Source organism: Colletotrichum phormii (assembly GCF_030913505.1).
Source record: "Colletotrichum phormii strain CBS 102054 chromosome Unknown BDP81scaffold_13, whole genome shotgun sequence".
Classification (NCBI taxonomy): Eukaryota; Fungi; Ascomycota; class Sordariomycetes; order Glomerellales; family Glomerellaceae; genus Colletotrichum; species Colletotrichum phormii.
In genome coordinates this window covers 626,821-644,748 of record NW_026851455.1, presented here as the reverse complement: position 1 = coordinate 644,748, position 17,928 = coordinate 626,821, and the positions used below count along the sequence as shown (strand labels likewise).

The 17,928-nt window shown below is 53.5% G+C and overlaps 1 protein-coding gene across 1 annotated transcript; it reads left to right on the top strand.

Annotated features, from left to right (window-relative positions):
- The first annotated feature begins 9,314 nt into the window (after positions 1-9,314).
- BDP81DRAFT_45977 (NDT80/PhoG like DNA-binding family protein) lies at positions 9,315-12,002 on the top strand. Its single transcript, XM_060593580.1, has 3 exons — positions 9,315-9,478; positions 10,109-10,297; positions 10,399-12,002. Exons 1-3 carry the CDS (start codon positions 9,450-9,452, stop codon positions 11,903-11,905), a joined length of 1,725 nt encoding a protein of 574 aa, XP_060443756.1. The 5' UTR covers positions 9,315-9,449; the 3' UTR covers positions 11,906-12,002.
- Positions 12,003-17,928: the final 5,926 nt, after the last annotated feature.

Here is a 17,928-nt window from a genome sequence, read left to right as displayed (position 1 = left end):
CGAAAGATTTGCCTATACCATGACTCAACCGAATCTGGTGTCTTGAGCGATACGCTGTGGCTCTTCAAAACGAGCCTGGTATTCGAGACCGACAGACAGTGATCGGATCCTTATTGTGTTATGCCGGATGTCCTCACTGAGACAGCCCAGTCCCTTTCCTCTTCCTGCCTGACAAATGTTCATGATGTGGAAGTCCTCTCGGCTAAAGCCCTCTTTGTGTCACCTGAAATGAATGTTGCCGCCCCAAGGGGTACAGTCCTGCAAAGACAGGGGGCATGGTGTGCTCGGTAGTCACGATGCCTGATATTCAAGCCAAAGTGACTTTCCTGCTGCTGGAATGGCGCAAAGAAATCTAGGCCGGTACTCTCACTGCTACTCGGCCAACCCGCTCCTTTACTCAGGAGCTTGGGCTTGCCGGGTTGACCTTGCGCGAGAGACAAATTCCGCAAAGACCGAGAGAGCATCGGGGGGTAAGTGTCGGGAGCGAGAATCGAGGGATTGAAGCTGACGAGAGATGGCTCTTCGTAGAACAAAAGCTGTAAGATTCTCCCTTGACCGCCTTTTTGACAATTTCGCAAAGGCAACCAGCATACCGGGTCCTTCTGCCGCAAGCCGTACAGAGACGGGGGTGGTTCATTATAAGCCAAGTCAAGGCCCTAGATACCCGCGTCGAATGAGACGAGAAGTAGTAGGCCGCTGTCAACTACTCACCCCCTTCAGATTTTGTTCCGCCTTGTCTTCTCCCGCCACTGCACAGGCCTCGTAAATGTTTAGGCAAGAAAGCCTGCTGATAGAAGCCTTATTGGAAATGCACTCCCTGTCGAGTCTGCGGCGCGGACGCCACATATGGCGGGAGAGTTCTGTAGGACCGGGGAGTAGAGCCACAACCTTTTGATAGCTCTCTCTGCATACTTGCTTCTTTGTTACCGAGTGTCCGATAGAAAAGACCCGGTCCCTCACAGTCGCTGCAGCGGCTGTTACATTGTCGAAGTGGCCTGTGTATGCTTGATTGCTTTGCAGGGGGTTGATGACCGGATATGTAAGAGAGACGATCCGTTTGGCTCTCCTGTCGTCCTGCTAGGTCGCGCTGCGAGACATTCCTGGGATGTTAGGCCGGGAAGAAGTAGGGTTGATACCAGCAGTCGGACGCCTGACCCGAATAGTCAGCGATAGATTGTGATCCGGAGGCATGGCTCATCCCAAGATAACTTGGCAACAATGACACCGAAAGAGAAAACATGTGGCAAGCCGTCGTATGGTACCAGAAAGACCCTAGAGGTACAAAGTAGTACATGGAGCGGGTTCGGGACACGGTCCGGTCAAGACTCATGCTCAGTGGTCTTGGTCATGACCCGGACTCCCAACTCATGTGCTGTATAAGGAGCTTCTGTACGGAGTAGTCTAGAGTATTGAACACTGGTCTTCAGTCTGGGTTATCTGCTGGCTAGTCAGTCATGTAGCCGTGATAGCTATTTGTTGGAGTAGATGACCGGCTTGGGCCACAAAAGTGTTAAGAGAGCGAGCGAGGCCAGTAACTTGTCTGAAATCTGGTAAAGACACAGTATCGGGCCTGGCCTCGGTTCTGAACAGCATAGTTGCCATGGTTTGCGTTCTTGTGGCCTCCAAGGGGTGGGTGTTTGTCCAGCAAAACAATGTTTCCGGACGAGCATCAGAACGAGGCATGAGAGATGAAGCGACCGGTGTAGCAAGGCAAGAGCCAGAAACAGGACAAAAACACGAGGCGAAGGGCGAAGGGGTGCCCGATGGCGGCGCGATGCAGTATGGCTGAGGACTGAATGTGCCTTTGAAGAGACGGTGAGGGCCTCGGAGCGACAGTGCCAGCGAGAGATGCAGCGAGCCAGCGGAGACCCAAGGCATCGGATGAGGCCCAAAAAGACATCCAGCTGTAGTCACGGCAAGAGGATATCTCGTCGAGCCTTCCTGTGATTGATGTGAAGAGGGAGACGTCTCGGAGCTTGGTGAACTTGAAAGTAAAGGAGCAGAGCCAAAATGTACAGGGGGGTGGGTGTGAGTACCTGCCTTTACCTCATAGGGCCGGAGGCACAGGAAGGCACAGTGTGTGAGAGCAGTGGGAAGCAGCTCGTTCCGGCAGGCAGCCTGCGTCAGGTCCACCTCATTCAATGTTGGTCGGCGACTCGGCGTACCGGGGATTAAAGAGGAGAGGAGAGAAGAAGCCGAAGACAATGGAGCTACCACCTCAGCACTGTGCCGTGTCATCCATTGCAGTTGTGAAGATGAAGATTCGATGCTATGCAGGTTGGGCCGTGTAAATGAGGCACTCTCCCGCTGGCCAATAGGAAGATCCACTTGCCCCTCGATACATTCACCTGGGACTCCACTTCTACACCGTACAGTGCGAAGGCTTCCCATTACTGTCAACTCCATCCCATCCCCGCCATCTTCTCACCTTCGTCACCAATCCAAGACAGTGCAGGCTCTTTTGACCACCTTGGCCAACGGGCTGTTCATCGACTACGCCCGCCAGCCACACCACACCGCATGTACATGTTTGTTTCCTCCTTTTCTCGAGGGCTTAAGATGCATGGCTCCTTGCTGACCACTGAACAGCATCTCATTGTTCGCTCTTTGGCGCTCACGACCTCCAACAATGCACCTAGGACACCTAGGAGCAAGTCAACGTCGCCCACTTTGAACGAGAAGAGCATTCATAACGCCCACACCTGCGTAGTGCATACGTTTCCGTACCTAGCTGGGCCGGATCGTGAAGCAGAAAGCAAGGAGCCTACGGATCGACGACAATGCAATAATTATGTCGCCCTCAGCTCATTCCACTCGCCTCCCAGGCCATGGATCGCTCGCCACCCCTGTATCCGTACCAACCCCCAAATGTTCAACTTGTGCGGCTGTTGTGGCCTCTAGATACGAGGCCTGATCCCACCCAACTTCAACGCTTGACAAAGTTGCGACATAGCCTGGATACCTTAATGGCGCATCACATCAACCCACAGACGCACACCAACGAGATCTAGATATCGACCTCGAAGCAAAGTCTTGCACCCGCCTAGCCCCATGCTAGCAACATCTTCTATTCCCGCAATTCTCCAGATTGCACGGCAAATTCTTGTGTCACCACCCTCATTGAACCCCCCCCTGTTGTGGCCTCATGCAACAGCGACTCGCTTTCTGCACGCCAGACCATCAGCAACAATAACAACAGCTTCTTGACCGAAGCAAGCCCGCCGTCAAATCTTCTGCCACTTAGCCAGTGTCCGCCCACCACTGAGAGGACCCTGGTGCCCGTGATACGTCACATCACACAAGATCTGATCTCTGGAAGCAGGCAAAGGAAGAAACATGGGGAAATGGTGCCTTTTACACTTCCATCTCGCAGGCGACGACGAAGAATCTAGCACATGGTGCTGGACGATTAAGCTACATTTGAATCGGGCGGCGCATTATGATTTGCATGTCGATGGCATGCTGCCGGACACGACAGAGCAATCGTCAGCGCCCCTCACACCTCTGCCGTCCCGTCGGTACTAGTAACAGCAGTAGCAGCGGCGGCGGCGGCGGCGGCGGCGGCGGCGGCGGCGGCGTTGAAACGAGCCAAAGAAACGGCCACACTCAAATTCGAGCGGCCCGATCCGACGTGACTGGACCATCCTCGACCAGCTGCTTGCCAATTAGCCTCGATACATCAGCTTTCATCTGGTCAAGTTTTGTCTCACGAGTGCTGGCCGTGGGCAGCAAAATGTCCAACGTGCAAACCCTGCCCTGCTGGACTGATTCTTCTCCCCCACGGATATCAGGCCATAAGTCAACCGGCCAGTCCGGTGGCCCAAAAAGATCCGGAAATCAGACTTCTGAAACAATGAAGTTGGCTCCGTGCCTCATGTATGGTGGCGCGCGCATCAGGTACAATTGTCTAGATCTTTCTGGACTAGTCAACGGGAACCTGCACAAACGACTTGATCAGCTAACGCACTGGCCTATATTGAGTCTGCACTTGTGAACACGAGGTGCAGAGCCTATCTTCCCGACACTAGGATTGATGACCTCAGGAAAGAGATTGGCCGGTCTGCACCATTCTTGGATCTGTTTGGAATTAGCTTTGCCTGCCTTTTTTACCATTCTCGGGTATTGCGACATCCCATTGGATCCCCGCGAAGAGGCACGGCTCAAGTTTGTTCTAATCCTGCATTGTCATGCTTCGACTCCACGGATGATTTAGTTCGGTCTTGCCAGCCTCGGAGAGGCGTTCAGTATCCGTACGGTCACTCAAGCCGCTAGTCAAAGTAAGCCCAGACAGCCTAGGAACACAGTGTCGTGGAGAGAAATGGTCCGATGGCAACCTGTCAACCAGGTTAAGGCGAAACCCTATTCTCATCGCACGTGTCATGTGGCGAGCCTGTCTCTGCCGGCCGAGACACGTCTCTACAGGTCGAGTCTAACCGTGGTTCATCAGGGCCGATTCTGGGGCAGCTCGAGCGTTGTGCGCATAGACAAGCCACCAAAGGATGATGGGTCGCATGGGCGGATTTAGGGCCGAAAGCTACGTGGTGGATCTTCAACAAGACCACGATTGTTGCCAAACGTATCTTTGGTGTGGCTGTAGAATACGTGAGGCTGCCTCCGCCATCCCCGCCAGCCCAGACTTGAAGTTCTCTGGCTGCATACAATTGTTCCGATGACACGAGGTCAGAGCTCCCCAAAACGAATTCGCTACCATCAACTTCTTTCAACCAATCCAACGACACTAAACGCAGGGTGTCGGTCGAATCTGGACGTCATGCCGACACTTGAATCTCAATGGCCGGGATTGTCCGCTAAACGCCCAAGGTCTACTTTCACGACGACTGCAAGCTGCCGTTGATAGCCCACCTCGTTGCCAAGGGCAAATCCTTTCCCTATCTGAAGGGGTTGTTTGTGGCGTTTCATCCAGGCCCTTGATGAACGGGTAGGTGCAGAATTGATGCATGGAAGGAAAGCTCAGCGAGGCTTGGAAGGCGTCGTCTTCCGCTCACCAGCCGAGGGACCTCGACTGACCCGGCTACACGCCGATGCAGGTCAGTAGATCCTCCGCTCCTTGGTTAGAAGAAGTTGCCTTGATCTAAGCCTGAATCCATCTGCTGTATCATGTACAGACTTTGGCGATGGAAACGTTGCTTGGGCTAAGAGTCTCTAGTCATCAGGCTTGGACGCTTGTCAGCCCGCGGATTGATGAGTGGGATAGTATCATCCCATCGTGATTGCACCCTCAGACACGGCCACAAAGACTTGCTTGCCTGAATAGCCCCATGGACCTGGGCCATTGATGAGCTTGGCCGGCAGCAAAGTCGAGTTGTACAGACTCCCACCCCCCTGGCCAAAATACCTCGACTGAGGCCCTAGCCGGTTCCCGGTACCTTTGCTTGACGGCTTGGCGATGGGAAGTTGTTTTCCTACCTTGCGCATTCGGTTTACGCGCCTGTCATCGTATTCTAGCAAAGGAAGCACCGAAGGCAGGCAAAGCACGTCTTTTCCAGAAGTCGACCGGGGGTTCTGGGAGCTCTCCGCAGTGCCGCACGACTGAATGTCTCTTTTTACCGTTGTCTCAGAGACTGCACAACCCATTTGCTGCTCGCGCGCGGAGGCCCCCGCCCTACCTCTCCCCGATATTGTATATTGTATTCCTTGCACCTTGGGCCTCTAGGACATCGGCAGGACGTCTGCTTGCGAAATTCAGCTGTCTGTTGCTTCTTGGCCTGTGCAACTGCGTCCAGCATTTAGTCGCAGTTTGAGCCTCCAACCCATCTCTGCTTCTCTGTGCGATCTTGAGCCAGCCACATCTGGGGTTCCTCTGGCAGGGTATATAGATACCTTGCTTCCAAGATCCTGCACTTTTTCGGGCCTCTCGTAGACTCTTCGACTTAGTCAACTACATCTCTAGAACAGAGACTACTTCGATATCACCATTCACAACGAATAGAAGCTACCGGTATCGACTTGTCGAGTTACTGCGTACTCCTCGCACAACGACCTACAACAGTTCACATCGAAAGCCTATCCGATACTCGGGACAGACAAGACTTTAGTCAACACGAGTCTGCTATCTGATCAACCCGAAAAGTTGGCAAGCGAGAGAATCCTCATTCAGTAAGTGAAAACCGCAACTCTTCCCCCCTCCTCGTAGACTACACCACGTCTATTTTGCGGGATGCTCCCCTTGATACGTTGAGGGTGGCCACCCAGCGCGATTTGCACCAGGGTCCGTTGGCTAGGACCCATGTTGCCGGTTTCCCCGCGTCAGAATCCGATTCGTCTCTATTGCGAACGGGAACAATCGCTTGCTTGCTGGCCATTGTTGATGAGGCAGCTGCACAATCCGTTGCTAAGGAAATAAAAATAAAGACTAACTTCATGTCAGATATAGCAATCTGCCGTGCTCTTCTTCCTGCGAGTAAGTGAGACCGCGTTCTCCGGTGATTACCTAGTGCGGAGGAGGACGACCCAGCCAGACCATTTCCAACTAGGAATGCGCAACCAGATCGGCGGAAAGACAGCAGCTTTATGTGTGTTGCATGGTCTTGGAATCCGCGGAGAGGATTTGTCAATGGCTACGGCACAGCTCTAACGGCGTGATGCTGTTTTTGCCCTATCCGTGGATCAACGGCGGTGTCTCTAACACGATTGATCGATCATGCTGGAGCAGTCTGGGATGCGTTCATGGGTCAAAAAGAAACGGCCACGTTTGTTTCTGACAGAGACGCAAATTGGGTCCGATGCTGACGGCATAATCGAATTGGTTAGGTCAAGCAGGATAAAGAGCTGCACGCAACCCCTTGGCATGACAGGGGCACTCTTGGAGAGTCAACCGGTGAGTGATGAAGCCCCATAACCCCGCGTGGAGTCTTGGGAAGAGTTCGTTCGAGTCGATATTTGAAGCCGAGCGAAGAGTCAGAACAGTCTGCGGGCATTGCAGCGAAGCATGCCAGGACCGAATATCTGGGAATGTCAATCAGCCGAAGCGAGCCAGTCTGGTTACGTTTTCAAAGCTACGGGTGGAGGAACAGGGTTGGGCGGTTGGGCGGCCTGTGTTGGTGGGATGGTTGGGTTGGAAATGGAACCAGGATGTTTGTTATGGGAACATTGTGTGCTGACAGTTGCGGTGTCGAAACAGAGGATCGAGGAACTGGGGCGACGAGAGCGCTGTTCCAGCGCCAGCACCAGTACCAGCGCCAGCATCAGCACCAGATCACCGCCCCTCTACTACGGCACGACACCCCTCGTGGCCGCGGGGGACGACCGTCGTATGAATTCTCAACAGCTACCAAAGGTACCGTATCCGTATTCCAATCCCCCCCCCCCCTCTTCCCCCTTCGGAATCCCTCCCTTTTTCGCGGTTCGCTTCATGAGGTGACTCCTTATGGATACAATGTTCCTATCCTGGTTGGCCTGCCTTACCTGATCGAACAACCACCAACACCCCCCTGCAATGTCACTTTTACGCTTCGTTCCCGAGCCCTCTTCCCTTCCGTTCCCTTCTTTCCCTACCATTTCCTTTACATCGGATCGCAACGGACGCTGTGCCCTTACTCCATACCCGGAAGTCGAAATCAACTGGAGCAACAACTGCGGCGGGTGCTGCAACATACCAACAACAATAACAACAATGAACCGGCATGTTCATCAACTTTGATTGATTAAATCGGTCAAAACCCCGTCCATCGGTCGGCGGCTGGGGTCGGATCTGCTGCACAGCTTGTCAGCACATTACGATTACGATCCGGCACAAATTAGCATTATCGGCAAGACGAGACATTGCAAGACAAGACATTTACGCACAGGACAAGACGAGCGAGACAGACGCGCAGAAACCAACAACGCCTTCAACGGGTAGCGCAGGCAAGGAAGGGCGGGCGAGTCGAGGGCTGGTCCACGCCCAGATCCACGTTCTTAGCCACGTCCCGACGGCCTGATCCTGTCCCGAAGTACGGACGTCCAGGCAAGGAAGCGGGCCGAGTGAGGCTTCGCGAAAAGGTGCGTACGCGATTTGGCCCTCTTTGCTTTTTCCAATGTCTCTCCTGCCTTGCACACATTCGTCGACGGCACTTTGTGTTCGTCTTGTTTCTCATTTTTTTCCCTCTCGCCATCTCAAATCACCGGCCTCCCCTTGGAATTTCATTCGGACCAGAGGAAGAGGAAGAAGGAAAAAGAAAGACAAAAAAAACAAGGTCGAGGGAAGAGAGCATAGCAATGCAGCAGCAGAACAGAGCACATTTGGGCGCCCATTCAGGACAACCAACATGCATGCAATTGTTCCAATCGCATGCTTCTGTGCTTTATTCGATTCCTTGCTCTCTCTTTCACACACACACACTCTCTCGCTCTCTTTTGGGACCTTGAATTTCCATAGGCCCATCTCATGGGATGAGGAACACAAGACTCGGAGACGATTGGTACTACCACCAATACCACCACCACCACCACCACCACCACCACCACCATCATCATCAATGCCTTGTCCCCCGACACTCAAAGTGCGCGCTGCTGGGGAGGGGGCATCGCGGTGCCTTGCACTCATTCACCCACTCACTCCTGGGGTGATGTGAGGTGTGCCGGCCAGGCGTGTGAGCTTTGAGAGGGAGATGTGAGAGCATGCAGATGAAGGTGTGTGTGAGTGTGTATCTGCTCTGCAAGACTTATCACTTTGGCCTGTCGGCAGGCTCGCTCATCTGCAAGTCATGCAAGCAAGTACACTGTGGTGCCTGATGGTATTGGATTGTACCGTATCTTTCCCATGTTGCCTCCTCTCTTCACCTCTCTCTTCTCTCTTACGCTCACTCTCACTCGCCCACACACACACACACACACACACCTTCTCGCACACTCTCTCTTTCCCTCTGTCTCTGTCTGTCCCTGTGTCTCTTAGCCTCTCTCTTTCTCTCAGTCTCTTTCTCTCTCTCTCTCTCTCTCCCTTCCCCTTCTGCTGTCTCCCTCTTCCCCCTTCCGCTGCTGCTTCCGCTGCCGTTGCTTTTCTGCCGCCGCTGCATCCACCGTGTGTCCTCATCGGTCGGGCTCAACGAGACCGACCAGGCCCAGACCGGTCAACCCCAATAGCAGCATCCACCCCCTCCCTCTTCTACCTCATTCTCAAGCTAGTTTATCGCATGTTACCTCCTTGTGGGAAGATGTCTCTCTTTGGCACGCCCAGCTAACTATCGCCCATGGTTGCGCCGCAGGTCACTCGCTTGTCCCCTCTGTCTACTTGTCTGTGGCGGATCACGCCTGAAGCGTCTCGCCCCCCGCAACACCCACAGCTCCCCCCGGCTACTACTCCAGCAACGGCACAGCATCCAGATCACTTTGCGAGATCTCCTTCTTATTCCCATCATCTTCACTCTTCCAAGAAGAAAAGGCTATGATCTAACAAGTGCTTGCCATCCAAACAGGAGTTCGAACCGTCGACAGGGTATGATTACCTTGATATGCAAGCAGCTTCAAGCAATGACATGCGGTATGTTAACTTCTCCTTGAATTCGCTTTCGACTTCTGTCTGGTCCTTGTCTGGACACGGCTTCTGCTTCTTTTTCGGGACTGCGGGACTGCGGTGCTGCGGTGTGCAGGCCTGGTCGGTTCTGGTCTTCTTCAGGGTATCCAATTATTCGGAGCCCTGGTCAGAATTCCACCACCGACTTGGCAATCGTACTCCTCACTCTGCAAGCCCGACTAAAGATACAGACTCTTTGGCTCGAATCCTTCTTTTCTGATCGGTTCTCGGCTCAGCCTCTTGGTCTGGCGTGCCTTGGACGCGGAAAAGACGTATGCAGAGACAAGGGGATTTGATCTTTGCAGCGGCGAAGGATGGACAGGCGTGGGTAGCTGCCTTCTGGCAACCAACGTGCGACTAGAAATCCGCAGGCGCTCCCGCCTATCGCCGCGAGATGGTTGTGTGTCCTCGCATGACCCGATCCTGTATCCGCTGGCCGTTGTGCAACACGCTGCTGGCAGTACGACGAGCTGGTAGCACTGACACTGTGTCTCGCATGCGGACGCGGGTACAGCAGTTGTCGTGCCAGGCTCCAACCTTTTTGCTTTGTACAAGCCTCTTCTTTCGGGGAGCCACTTGGGCTGACGAGAACATCAGTTACGAACACAACGCCAATGCTTCTCTGTCGACGATCGAAGGCCCGCCACAACAGCCGACACTCTTAAACCTGTTCAATCCACCTATAACCACCACCACTCCGTACTCCGCTGACGGCGGCTTCTATCATCCAGCCGCCTCTCACCACGTCTACCCCAGCCTGGACGTCAGGCCTCGCCTGGGATCAAAGTAGGTCGCACACTGTTGCCCCCCTCCGACACGCTACCAGATGGAATCGATCCTATCCTGTCAAGATAGAACATGGCCAAACTCACAGACTTACTTGACAGTAGCACCTCTTCAACGGGCATGGCACATGCCCACCGCTCCACAGCATTACCCCATCCCGGCACACACATCAGCACTCGAGACCAGTATTCTCCAGCAACGCCATCCTTTAGGAGGGTGTCGGAGCACCAACCTAGATCTCCATCATACCCAACTGCTCTACGCCGTCACCCCATCTCGCCAACTTCCAGCCCCATTACCGGTTTCACGGCGCCCGCGGCTCTGAGGATGGACGCCGGTCACTACCCTTCGTCGTCCTCGAGGGCACAGGCGAGTGTGCCTCCGCTGGGCAACATCACCCCCCTCGGCATCCTCCAATACACTGACGGAAGCATGGGGCAAGTCAAGATTGACATACAAGGCAACATCGACAAGGGCTTCTTCCAGTCTGAAGGAGACTGGACCTGCTACAGGAGGAACTACTTTTCTTGCATCTGCTCCTTCGGCCTGACCCCGCACTTTCCCGGCCAGGCTCTACAATTCACACCGCAAGGCTCAACACAGCCATACTCGGTTCTCGGTTTTGCCATGTCCATCTCGGCCGTTGTCGCTGAAAATGATACCCACGTTATCGACCTCGTACAGCATACGCCCAAGAGAGATAAAGGCCCCGTCGAGAAGCCAGGCAAAGTGCGCCTCCACCCGAAACATCCTCAAATGTCACATCCCATCAACGGTCTCTACTCCCACGATAACATGGGAGGTCCGTCAAGAATCTATGACCCCCCGGGAGGATTTGGTGGCCAGCAAGGTGGTGGTGACTCGTACCAGACAGAACACACGTTTGAGCGCATCCAGTTCAAGCAGGCTACAGCAAACAACGGAAAGAGGCGAGCTGCCCAACAGTACTATCACCTTCTGATTGAGTTGTGGGCCGATGTAGGAACGCAAGGCCCGGACAACTATGTGCGGGTCGCCTATCGAAAGTCGGCCAAGATGATTGTGCGTGGCCGGTCACCAGGGCACTACCAGAGCGAGAGGCGTGCCAGCACAAGCAGCGGTCCAGGAGGCTCGGGCGGGAGCTTCACCGGCTACTCCAACAACCCGATCATGGGTTCCGACTTTGGGCCCGCAGGTACGATGGTGGGAAGCGGATATGGGGGAGGCTTTGATTCTCGGGGAAGCGGTCATTACGGGTCGACTCGACACCATCCCGAGCTCGAAACCATGTTGCCACCGGAAGACGCCAAAGCCATTGAAACGACGAAGGAGTACCAATACTATCCAGGCCACATCTACGACACGAGCGATTCGAGGGGCGGCGTGGAAATGTTCACCCACAGTCGACATGCGCAGGACAACTTGGTACCGCACATGACACCAACCTACGACCCACTTCACGAAAGAGTCAAGCGGGATCCCGAGGGGGCCATGCTGCCAAGCATTTTCCAACCTGGGGCACTCATGTCAAACCAAAGGTGCGGTCCTTTCGAGAGCAAGCCGACGTCGGGTGGATACTACCCAACCATGGTGCCTCCGTCCGGTGTCAACGTCTCCAATATGACATGAACATGAAGAGGCAACTTTGGCGAAAACCAAGGCCGTCATGGTGGACCACGGTCTGTACAATGAGGAACCCCGCGGCGGTAGGGTCCACCAGCAGAAAGTGAGCAAACTGTTTATCAGCAAACAGCTGTTCTTCTCTCGGATACTCTTTTTCTGTTTTCGTTTCCCAAAGAAATAATGAAAATTTGGCATAAACATGAAGGCGAGACTCTGGCGTATGGGAGCAACACAGGCATCAGGAGCACCACTCGATACCCGAACGAGACTGAAGACATCGTTGACATTGAGTAAGCACAATATGGGCTGGGGAAAACAAAACAAAGGAACCACGGCGAATTTGGCGCGCGGAAAAGAGAAAGATAATTGTTGGTTTGAAATGGGATTTAGGGAAATTTGCCCCCAGCACACCCCGACATTGAAACATCTTGGGAAGGAAAAGTTTGGGAAAACAAAAGACATTGTCGGCCAGGGGCCAGGGGGAACACGGTGAACGACAGACATTGTTAGGGATACCCGCCACGCATTGTTTTCGGATTCTGTTTTCTATTTTGTTTCCCCTTCATGTTTGGGAATTTCCTTCATTCACGGCTCCTTCTCTCTTCATGAAAGGCCATGCGATGTTGTAATAATGTGAGGATATGGAACATTCGTTTCAACAAAGACAAGTTTTTTTTCCTATTGAGTTGGAACACAGATACCACGACATGAGAGAGGGCAAGAGAGACACGGGGGGAGGGAGGATGGAACACGGAAGTTCAAGGCGGAACGGACTTGTGTTTTTGGAGGGCCAGGTACTGGGGAAGCAACGGCAGGTGCCAATGCCAGGTACTTGGCTTGTTTATTATTTTTGGGATCAATGCGGCAACTTAAACTTAGCTCCTAACCCTTCCACATATTCTTGTCCTTTGCGGCGAAATTCTGACATTGTTATCCACCCCAGACATTGCCCTATACCTCTGTTGTGATTTTGTACCGCATATCCATCAGACGGGAACCTATTGTCTGCTCCATTATCCACGAAAGAAAGCACCTAACTGGACAAAATGCGAACGTCCTTGTTCGTCTTTTGAAAAATCCGATGACGGGTATGGCTGAAATGCGACGGGATGCGCAGCCGCGCAGAAAGGAAGGAAGACTGGGCTGGGCACAGTCCGAGGGGGTGATAGTGTGTGTGTGTGTGTGTGTGGGAGGGTGGGGGAGAAGAGCATCCCGTTTCCTTCTCCCCTCCTCCCCCTTGTTAGCTACGAGCAAAGTGCTAGAGAGGATTAGGAAAATGCAAGGTAAAGGCAAGCAAACTTGGAATCTTTGCGACTTGCCTTCCCTTGCCCTCTACCGGTACCCCTACCCCTGTACGAGCTGCACGACTGCTTTTGTCGGCTTGGCCCGGAAATCATAGCCAGCCCTTGCTAATTTCCACCCAATATGAGTCTTTCACCTACCCGATGGCTGGCAGGCAGGTCTGGTCTAGGGGGGTGTGGTAGTATGTAGTTTGGCACATTCACGGGTTCGTGGGTGGTGTGGTGGGTTTCACGAGGGGGGCAGGGCAGGGGGTGATTGGGGAGGCGGAGGGGGGGAGGATGGAAAGGGCCTTGTTTGGGGTCAGGTCTGGTGTGAGGTCCCGCAGATTGCAGAATTGTCTCTTTTCTCTCGTTCAAGAGGGGGAGGGGATGGTTCCATTGGGTCTTCTGTCACATACCTTATGCAGACCAGTCAGAAGTGGACGAGGAATTAGGGGGAGGGAAATGGAAGGATAAAGTCGATGTGGAGGGGAGAGAGGTGCAGAAAGATTGTCGTCGTTGTGTAAAAAGTAAGAAAGGAGAATTAGTCGCCGAAAAGGGAAAAGAAGTTGAATTCCCGCTGGTATGGTTCTATACGAACCTTGTCGGAACACAGCATGAACGACGGGAAGAGGGTCAGGAGAGAGTCGCTCAGGTGCTTTGCTGTGTTGGAAAGGGTGGGTAGACGGGATCGCGAACTTCGCAAGCTTGTAAGCTGCAGATGAGAAGGGGGAGGGGGGGCTTGGGAGGGATAGGGGATGATGAGAGAATTTGAGCGGTGATGATGTCGGAAGCCGTTGGTTCATGCGCGTGGGCGGGAGACGCCGACGGGTGCATGCGAATCGAGTTGTTTGATTACCGTACTTTCAAGGAGTTGGAAACACTTCGTTTTTGGGGAGAAGTGAGCGGGAGGTGGTGTTTTCTTTTCTTGGCTCTGTTAGTCCCCGTTCTGCTGGATTGGTTATTTGGGCTCATTGGGCTATGCAAAAGACGCAGCAACCCGTTTGATGCTGGGAGATATGTATGTAAGTGCATCTAGGTGATGAAAAGGGGCTTGTTTCCATCAAATGGTTGGTTGGGTGGATTTGTTGCACGGCGTCAGTTGCGTTCTTTGGGCGTGTACCCTGTGGTCATCTTTTCTGTGACCGAGGCGGGGCTGTGTCGTTGTGATCGGATGAGGGCCTCAAATTCCCAGTCATATGGGTGTAAATGCCAACTTTGGATTGAACGTGATTACAATCGTCTTCGGTGTGATGTGATGAAATTGATAAAGTGTGATGGAAGGAAAAGCAAGCCCATGTTCATAATGGAGCCCGGATTAAGTGACACAAGTCCGGACGGTACAAAGTACAAAGTACCTGAAGTTCGGGGAAGGTGGAGTGGAGTGACTGAGAGATGGACAGGCAGTGGACACGGGCTTAGGTAAGGAAAGCAACGGTCGCAATGGCCCGTGGCTGACAGTTGTGGGAATGGAAAGGACAGAGATGGCGGTATGCACGACCCGAAGCGCCGGAAAGTGGCAATCTCGGCTGATGCCTCTTGTTGCCAAATCCGAACTGTTGCGATGAGATTGGCTTTGTCCATTGTTCGATAGATGGGCAAATAGAAGCAGATGCAAAACGGTAAGATGATGGCTGGAGAAGAGGGTTGAGCTTCGACGTTCTGTACCCCTGCCACTTTGGGGGGTACAGAACCCGTCGTCATTAGGGACAATTGAAGGTAGGTCCTGCTTTGACAGGCGACAGAATGAAAGGTCGCGCTCGAACACGGAGGTCATTTCCGAAAATGCTTAACTCGTCTTATTCGTCGCCTACAACTCTCATCAGGTCTCTGGTGCCTGCTTCTCGCTGGTGCTTACCTTTATACATGCTTACCAATGCTCCCCTGCTCTTTTCTCCCATAAGCTCATCGTTGCTTTCCAAAGTCACCCACCTTAAGATCAGATCATGGGTGCAGGCAAGGTAGGCACGTTTGGTGGTTGGTGTTATGCGCACAGATGGCTTGGGAAAGAACTCCACAACTTTTTCTCGATTGATGTCCAATTAAGGTTTTTGAGTGACATTCTGTGGAGAGAGGGGAGGAAGGAGCTCAGCTAGGAAACTTCGAGTCACTTTTTTGGTTTTAGTCTAGGGGAGATGGGAAAGGCAGCTTCCGCGGGCGGGCAGAAAAAGAAGAAAGGATAAAGACGCGCCGCGTGCAAGTGGCAGACGGGGGAACGGAATGGAAAGGCGAAATGGGCTTGGCTTACCTACTTAGTCTTGGATCTCCGAGACCACTGGGCTTATAAGTTATAGCCTTGTCCCTGTTTGACTTAGCACCCTGGGCCTGACTGTGGGGGGAGACCGGGAGAGCTACCTAAGAAAGAGATGGGAGGGAGAGCCTAGAGGTGGGCGGCCGTAGGGGTCCGGAGGTGTCTTCGCTTGGAGATTTGAGAGGCAGACAATGTCTGAGATATCATTGCGGGCTTTCAATCCCCGCGTGCCTATTTTCTCTCTCTCTCTCTCTCTCTCTCTCTCTCTCTTTCGATTTTGTCTCACAATTCCCACTGGACGAGTCTACGTAAACGAGTCAGAGATTTTGTAATACAAAAACAGAGGGTGACAGTCGGGAATAAGAGTGCACGAGAGACAGCTTAAGTTGGCATGTCACTCTGTATTCTGCTCCGTTCCTGGGCATGGGGGGGGGGGGGGGGGGGGGGGGCTAGTTAGCTCAAGGTAAGGTAGGTAGGTACCTGGGTCCAGACCCTACGCGCGCCTGGCTCCAGTGACGGCGCCCGCCCCGTGGCAGGAATCTTCTCAGCTCGGTATATCTTATAAGTGCGGCTGCTTTCGGCCGAACTAGTTTTTTGTTGGAAATGGTACGGCTTGTTCCGTTTATGCGCTACCCTCAGATAACCCAACTAACAACCAGCCTTGGCTTGCAAAGATTCCAGGAGAGACACGTCGTCGAGCATCGGTGAACTCTGGACGGCAAAGTGGATGGGACGAACGGCGCGCTAGGGTGCAGGGTGCACAGTGTGCGTTCCGGTGAGCGTCGAACGGGAAGGTATGGTCGGCCCGGGTGCGGGGTACACCTTCACCTAACACCGAAGTGATGATCCGATGACAAAGATTGCACCCGACTGGACCTCATGTCACTTGCTGCCTTGGGCCCAGGCTCTCCCTCGGACTCTGACTACCTAGCCAGCCACCTCGCCTGATTGATCTACCTGCTATTAACACTACAACAGGCTTCCAACTCTTTCTTCCCTGACCACAAGCCACCTTCTCGATGCCAGCCACCATATCACGCTTTCGCATCCATATTCAGACCTGAACGTGGTTGTGCACGGAATGTCGGCTTCGATCTCAGACCCTTTCAAAGCGTCATAGATTCCATACCCTTGCTCCATGGTAGGTCACTTCCCTTTCCCTGAGTCTTACTTTCCAGCCTTGCCCTTGTCTCGGCAATGTCATCCTGCCTTTACATTATTCGTCAGCTCCCAGCTAACGGTCTCAGGGCCGGATCCTATCTTCTGCCCACCGTCATTTCACCGCTGAATACATCGTTGGAATTGCGCAATTCATCAGGGCATTCCAGCTCCAGGAGTACTCGTACAGCCCGTCTCTCGTCAGCGTCTAGTAAGCAGCTTGATCCGCCCCTCTCCACATGTAACTAGAGCCAGGGCTGTGGTTGTACAAACTTTCAATCCTCCTCAGCCTTATGGATATCCTCAGAGATCCTCCCGTCTGACCCCTACAACCTGGCACGTTCGCGCTTCACGGCTCCTGGAAGGAATGGAATGCCATTCTCCCTACGTCTTACTACGAAGTACATGCAGATCACAACTTCTGGATTCCTTCACCGCGCCGTCATCCGCTGACATGGTGACATGGTACCGACGGCACGATGGGAACCATTCCTTCTTTTCAGCTGGCATTGCCCACCGTGCCACCCTCTTACCCTAATGTTTCATCGAATCGACGAAGTCCGGCCACGCGTCTTCCGGCCTGCGGTAAAGCTTCCGCAAACGAGCTTGGCAGCACCTGAACTGCCGCCACACTGTGTCTAGGGCGATTCCCTTGCCAAGCTACCTCCCGTTCCGTTCCTTGATTGTCGTTAGCTCGTGGTGCTTATTCGAGTTCCGGCGCTTCCCAGGCACCTGTCGTTCCTCGAATGCCACGATCATTCTTGGCAAGAGTTATAGCTTCAGCTTTAGGGATTTGCCGTATAATCCCTGAGAAACTCAGAGCCAGATCCCTGCATCGCGCAGTTGCACCGAATCTGCGGATGATGTTGCTCTCTGGGCAACACGATACCACAGAACCTTCCTACTGGGTGCCTCTTCCGGTGATCTGCCTGATCTATTTCATCACCCCACGATATGCCGTTCCTTCCAGAAGCCACCGACGATACGAGCCACCTCGTGACATTTTTATACGATCGAGCGTTGCTATGCATCGCTGAATCCGAGTGGCTTTGCGAGTAAAATACGACCATTCGAGGGGGCAGCCACTCTTACGATCCAGGCATGCTCGAATGGGGCCGGCAGGGATGGTGGCTGATTGTGATCTCGTCGGGCCGAGGGGTGCACAGCAGCGGGCATTTACGGCCTGCGTCATGAATTACTCACTCGGGTTTGTTGCCCTACTGGCCCCATTCCTCTTTTCTTTTCCCTTGCCCTCCACCGGGCTTACCTAGGCCCGAGGACGGAAAACGTCTTCCCGCTCGTTCTCGTTCTCGTTCCCATTCCCATCCCTCTTGCCGAAG

Bases quoted from the DNA above. Each gene is read 5' to 3' on its own strand.
- BDP81DRAFT_45977 (XM_060593580.1), top strand. From the start codon at position 9,450: ATGCAAGCAGCTTCAAGCAATGACATGCG. The intron at 9,479-10,108 runs GTATGTTAACTT...CGAGAACATCAG, and splicing joins GCTTCAAGCAATGACATGCG to TTACGAACACAACGCCAATG. The intron at 10,298-10,398 runs GTAGGTCGCACA...CTTACTTGACAG, and splicing joins AGGCCTCGCCTGGGATCAAA to TAGCACCTCTTCAACGGGCA.